Source organism: Nicotiana attenuata, chromosome 8 (genome assembly GCF_001879085.1).
Source record: "Nicotiana attenuata strain UT chromosome 8, NIATTr2, whole genome shotgun sequence".
NCBI lineage: Eukaryota > Viridiplantae > Streptophyta > Magnoliopsida > Solanales > Solanaceae > Nicotiana > Nicotiana attenuata.
Window position 1 is genome coordinate 4,102,517 of NC_031996.1, and position 7,140 is coordinate 4,109,656.

General features: G+C 36.7%; 1 protein-coding gene across 1 annotated transcript; it reads right to left on the reverse strand.

Moving 5' to 3' along the window:
• Positions 1,012-5,342, reverse strand: LOC109230769 (malate dehydrogenase, mitochondrial-like). The gene is made up of 7 exons (XM_019396192.1): positions 5,011-5,342; positions 3,736-3,909; positions 3,452-3,620; positions 3,282-3,343; positions 3,061-3,182; positions 2,400-2,517; positions 1,012-1,537 (listed from the first exon to the last, which is right to left on the reverse strand). The coding sequence occupies exons 1-7, from the start codon at positions 5,263-5,265 to the stop codon at positions 1,397-1,399; spliced, it is 1,041 nt and encodes a 346-aa protein (XP_019251737.1). The 5' UTR covers positions 5,266-5,342; the 3' UTR covers positions 1,012-1,396.

A 7,140-nucleotide genomic window follows, 5' to 3' on the forward strand; every position in this document is an offset into this window, starting at 1 on the left:
AATTTTTTTTGTAATTAAGTAATTTTTTTCTAATTTTCTGATTTGACTAAAGAAGATATGACTTCACGCGCCCAAGACTTTGTTAGCAAACACGCATATGCCACATCAGCAATAAGTGTTTACTTGATACACTTAATAGTTATTTGAAGTGTCTAAATGGTAAATGGTTCAGTTGAGGTGTTTGTCTGGTTGTTGAAGACAACTTAAAGGGGCCGTTTATGTATTTCGCCTTTAGGATTCCAGGAGAAAAGTCACAACTGAAAGAGAATCCCAAAGGAAAAACCATCTAGTCAGCATGTTCACAACATTTCTATTTCAGATTGTGCCCTTATCTTGCCATCTACACCATCTAGTATTTACAACCACGACAACAGACCCAATGTAATTCCATAAGTAGTGTCTAAGGAGGGTAGTGTGTACGCAGACCTTACCCCTACCCTACCCTACCTTGGAGTTACCAGGTCTAGACCTTGGAGTCCATTTTATATATACAGGTTTGAAGGGTAGGCCGAGGCCCTATCCCGACCATGATATAGTTCAGTTAACTCTAGAGGCTTGTAGACGAGTCTTGTATATTTTGTATGTTAGTATTACGGCCTTGCTAGCGTTGTGTGCATGTTCAGTTTGATATTGCTTGTTGTAGACGTTCATGGCGACCTAGAGACGTTATTTTCAAATGATTCAGAATATGGTCTCGTTGGCCTAAGTCGAGGGTTACCTCTCCAAAGTTCACAGTTACAGAGTGATACGCTCGGGCCGAGTATGGCATCGGGTGCCGGCCACGCCTTTTAAGGTTTGGGGTGTGACAAACTTACTCTAAGGTAGAGAGGCTGTTTCTGATACTCTCGGCTCATGGAACAGTAAAAATAAAGCAACAAACAATAATAACACCATCTAGTATTTGCAAGAAAAAAAAAGTAACAAAGGAAAAAAAACTGTTGAATGGTGAGGTAGCATTATAGAGCTGTATTATCATACTTCAGAACCAGTATCCCTGTCCGAGGTTTTCCACGAGGCAGTGCTGCTTCGAAATAACAAGTCCGGGTCGTTAAGAACTAATTTCTGAGACCTGATTTGACTAATGAAACAAACTCGAATTGAGTCGAATGAATGCACAGGATCCTATATAAGTATATAACCAATCCAACTAATTTGGAGTTGGAAGTGACAATAATCGTTGACATGTTGTAGACCATTATTTTGGGATGTAAAGGCAAATGCAAGGTCTGCCAATCATTATTCTCCAGAAATGTTGTGTATATCTAAAGCCCATCTGGCTCAGAAAGAGCTAAATTTTATGCCTCCGGCAGCAAGAAACTCGCATAAGATACAACAAAACTGCCTAAAAGAATCCCAAAACTGTAACTCCGGAAAAACCTAGATGGTAATATTTCTTTTAACTTGAGTTGGCAAACTTAATTCCTTTCTCAATGGAGGATTTCAGCTCCGGTAGAAGAGCTTCGAGTCCTTTCTTTTCGTAGTCTGAAAGTGGGCCCAACCCTAGGACTTCCTCCACGCCGTTCTTCCCAAGTCTCACCTGAAATAGGTAGAACCGATTACCAACTCAGAATCGTAAAAACCAGCAATAGACCAGTTCGTAAGCAAGAAGATATTGTTGTATAGCATGACAAGATCAAAGCAAGGATTAACAAGAAAATGCTGAGCGAAAACCAAAGTTCATAGCTTCTTTGGAGATTGTTTCACTTGACAAAGACCAAAGAAACTCCTATAATGAAAACTCCATTTGTTAAGTTCATAAGAGTGAAATATTAACTTTTGATAACAGCAGCCCAGCTCAACAGGTATCTATATTTTGTACGAGCATAACTAAGATCCACTGCTCCCTCAACAAATGACAGACTAATTCAAAACATTTTGCATAGAGATCTCTGTTTGAAAGGTTTAGACGTGACAAAATCGCGGATCAAATAGACAGATCTACACCTACACCGTGCCCAAGAACAGAAAGTTGAACTTAATTTGCTCTTAAAACATCCACACAATGAGAAAGGGATGACCAAATTATACAGATACTTCATATAATGACATCATCTGACATAAAAGGGTAAATTTTCTTAGAGACAGGAACAGAAGAGTTATGGCAAGACTCAGCACAACAACAACAACAACATACCCAGTGTAGTCCCACAAGTGGGGTCTGGGGAGGGTAGTGTGTACGCAGACCTTACCCCTACCTTTAAGAAGGCAGAAAGGCCGTTTCCGGTAGACCCTCGGCTCAAGAAAGATAAATGGAAGGGGCAATAACAAGCAAACCAATCCGAAAACCGAAGCGAAAATACAAAACTAACACTAGGTGCAAGACTCAGTACAGACGAGGCACCACGGGTCTACCACAAACATGCACACACATCTTTGAAGGGTCAGTAGAGGATTATTACCTTGGATGCAAAGAAAGGTAGCTCTGTGACATTTGACTGCACAAACGAACACTCAACAACATCTGGAACCCCATTCAGGCCCTTCAAGCAAGCATCAGCAAAAATAGCCCCAGCATAGCTGCAAAAGTAATACTCATTGTTCAGATGAAGTTATCAAAGACGTAAGCTACACAGATAAACAACAACTACGCTTCAGTCCCAAATAAGTTGATTTAGAGGTAACAAAATGTAAAAGGTTTCTGGTTTTTTCTTTTGCATCACCAACTCTTCTAACAGTTTTGTAGGTGAAGCAAGTTCTCAGCAACATTATATGCACCAAAATTTCATATTCAAGCTAAAACCTACTCAAGAGTGTTGATGCTGGCCACCATGCATAATGTTACATTTGTAGACATATGAGGAAACATGCAAAAGCAGGTTTGTACTTTCAAGTTATCGTCATGACACATACTACAATTGCGAAAACATGTAGAAGCATAGCCTATTTCAGGAGCATCTGTAGTGCAATGTCCGACGATTTAATTCCAGCCAGCAGCAGGTACTATAGCAAGTATTCTTTACCAAAATCTCAGGGGAAAAAATCTTTCCATTGCCCAACTCCAAGAAGTTCAGAAAACACTCAAAAAGTAAGATAACTAAAAGAGGACGAATAGAAACATACGCCATTGAGAGTGTGGCTGAACCCTTTCCAGCTTTGGCCTCAACAACTTCTGTGCCACCGTCCTGGGTTCGCTTGGTGAGCACAACAATTTCTTCATCTGACAAATTTGCCTTTGGAGTGGCCTATTTCATAAATTTCGAGATAAAAAGAAAAACTCAGTTAAGTTACAAAGTGGAAGTCACTTATAATAGCTTGAAGAAATATGAGAAATGAAAAATTACTTGGGACAACAGCGGGAGGATGGTTATGCCAGCATGACCGCCAACCACGGGGACAATGACATCTGGAATAAAATACCAAAACACAAGTCAGGATGATTATATTATGTGAACAAATCTAACAAGGTGAAATAGAAGCAATTTCAAAGCATGAAGTATAGTAGGAGACACACCGGAGACATTGACTTTAGCTTTTCCAGCATAGAAAGTCTTTGCCCTAACCACATCAAGTGTGGTGACTCCAAAGAGCCTCTTTTCATCATAGGTCCCGGCCTTCTTGAACACCTCAGCTGCAATTGGCACAGTGGAGTTCACAGGGTTGCTGATCATATTGACAAGGGCCTTTTATGGATTGAGGAGAGGCAGTAGAAGAAAGAGGAGAATCAGTAGCTGCTACTCCAATGACTTAACTCATATTTTAAGCCAATAACAAGAGGTCATGCACAAGGATACTTACATTAGGGCAATACTTTGCGATAGCTGTACATAGTGATTTAACAATGCCAGCGTTAATGTTGAACAGATCATCACGGGTCATACCCGGTTTGCGGGGCACACCAGCAGGAATGATGACCACATCAGATCCTTCCAGAGCCTGCCCTAGCTGGTCTTCTCCTGCAAACCCAGCAACCTGCAAAGTCCAGTAAAAACGTCTAGGGTCAAGGAACCGAAGAGGAGGACCAGAAGCTGAGAGGATAACCAAACCTAAAGTAAAAAATAACAATAACAGATTATTAACAAAAGTGATAAAATGCATAGAAATTTTTCAAAAAGGCAAATGAGATCAAGTCCTCAAAAAATAAGTGTTGAATTGCATGACCACATCATCTATAAGAACATTCAATATGATGTCAAAATAGATAGACAGCAGCCTTCCAGCAACGGAGAAGCTCTGAGCTTTTACAGGTGACCAAGGTTCAAATCTTGAAACCGGCATCTCCAATGATGAGGTAAGACTAAATTCGCCTTCCCTGAGCCGGCCCGGCCAGGAACCTTCTGGCACTGCAGTTCTCCATGTCTATATGTGCTCAGGTCTCATCATCATCCATTAACAAGATGTTTTCAGCCCAAAAAAAAAGAACTAGACAAAAAGCACAATCTATACGGTATCATCATAGACAAGAGACCTAGCATCCATCAACAAAATATTTCACGAAAAAAAGAACAACAATGCGCATGTGAAGGCGTGTTGCCGACCTAAAGCAAATAATAGATGTGTCCGAAACAGGTCAATACAATTCAACGACTAAAAAAAGTTACTGCTGCATCAGAGCTCTTTAAATTCTAGAGCTTGAGATAGTGGAAGCCGCACATACACACACACAAAACAGAGTCACATTGAATGACACCAAACCATCTGAAACTCCATATACGTTAATCAATCAATTACATCTCAATCCTAAACAAGTTAGAAATTGACTGACTATATGAATCTTCTATATCCATTCCACTCCACTCAATCTCATTTCGTTCAAATATATTCATACCGCCTCCGTTCCAATTTATGCGATGGTGATTGACTAGGAATGGAATTGAAGAAATAAGAAAAGACTTTTGAAACTTGTGATCTAAAATAAACCATAGACGTGTGTGGCTACAACTCATCATTATAGGTAAATTGAGAATTGTAATAGTTAAATTATTACTGTGTCACATAAATTTGGGACAAAGGGAGTATTAAAAATGACAATTACGAAATAGAAACGGGAAAGGATAAAAATAGAAACTATACCTGAGATCTGGTATTGATGTGGCTAACATCAGCGGCAACACCAGGAGTGCCGGCAATATCGTAGAGTGAAAGCGTTGATACCAAAGGGTTCAGCTTCATCAGAAGTGAAAGAGGCTGCCCGATTCCTCCTGCTGCTCCCAAAATTGCGACTTTCCTCTCCGGTGCGGCCTCCGATGAGAATTGGCGGCGCGTGAGGCGAGACGCGCCGGAAGTTGAGGTCCTCCGGACGACAGAACTCAACATGGATAAAGTCATTTGGAATAGTTTATGACTTGAAATGGAGAATGTGTGAAGGGTCACAGGTCGAGCGGCGAAAGAAGTGAAGCTGACAGTAGATTTATATTGGGGATGATGAAAAATGAAGAAAATGTGAAGGGGAAAAAAAGGAAAATAATTTGACTAAAAAGAATGATATTTTAAAAATATTTAGTTTTAAAACTTTTATTATTATTAACAAAATAATTTATTAACATAAAAATATTAGTATGATTTATTTTAGTACATAAAATTAATATTTTTTTAAAGTACGTGCTCAATGAAATGCCACTATATAATTGGAAGTTTGGAACATAAGGATATGTACTTAGTGGGCGTTTAGACATAAGAATGTAAAATTCTCAAAAAAAAAAGTGAAATCTTTTTTTCAAGTGAACATTGTATTTGAAAATTAGAATTGTGTTTTGACATTAATATAATTTTGAGTTGTTTTTGAAGTTCTGTGAGCGATCTGAGTGAAAATTTTAAAAAATAGCTTTTTTGAGTTTTTCAAATTTTCGAAAAATCCCAAAATTCATCTTCAAGTGAAAATTGAAAATTTTATGGCCAAGTGATTTCGAAAAAAAGTAAAAAAAAAAAATCGAAAAAAGTGAAAAAATTCGTGTGTCCAAACAGGCTCTTAATCTTCAACTTAAAGTTTATTACCCCCTCTAGACCAAAATAAGTAAAAAAAAAAAATTAATCATAAAGATCTTTTTTGGTTGATAGACTTTCCCTTTATCACTCATGCCTCTCGAGCCTTTTGAATCATATATTGGTGTGATATTAGATATTTATATAAAAAAAAAATAATGCTTTCTTAATTTCTTAAAGCGACACTTAATTTGAACATTATTGGTTTGGCTATACATATAAAATTAGTATTAGTACCCGCGCGATGCGCGAATAATTAAAAAGAACGATCTACACCGTAAAGTTTAATATGTTAGTATTAATACCATCTTTATAACCAAACATTAAAAACATTTTGAGGCTCCAGTAAAACTTTCTTTCCATCTCCTAATAAATGTTACATAAAAATAATGAAACTATACAATTTGCTTGATATTAGTGTTCCACAAAAAATAATAGACAAAATTACGTAATAATACACTCCAGAAGTTAACCTTGCAACTGGATGACCCAGATTTAAGTTTACAAATATGTAGCCCAATATTATTTGGCTCACATCCGAAAAAAACCTTTATGCCCTTTTTATTATGGCGCAAATTTTTCATGGATTTTTATTCTATTTCTTATCCAAGTTTATACATTCCTATCCCAGCTATAAACATACAACAAACAGGCCTAAAATCTCTTATTTTCCAAGTTCTATATAGATGAATTTGTTCCAAAGTTTATGATTTGACAAAAAACTCAATAAGAAAAGAAAAATTTGAAAATTCATCATTTAGTAGAGAAATCAACGAAAAAAATTAACTTTATATATAACTTGTTAGATAAAAGTGAGAAAAATACAAAATTCTATTTTTCAGTATTAACTTCATCTGTACAGTAATGTATATTGATGTATAAATTTGTATAAACTTGTAAATGAAATGTTGAATAATGTATACCAGTATTTCGCTGGAAAAAAACAACCTCAGTGTTAATAGAAAACATAGAGAATACGAAGTAAAAGCAAAAAGAAAAATCTAAATAAAAAGTAACCAAAACAAAAGCAAAAGGGAACCGTGGAAAAACTAAAAATAAAAAACATGCAACAAAACTAAAATTACTATCATGAAAGAGAAACTTACTTCAAAAAAAAAAGATCAATGTTGTATAACATTATTTTCACACCTAATATACAATATTATACAACATTATACCCTCATTATAATTTTATATAATGTTGTATAATATTGTATAATG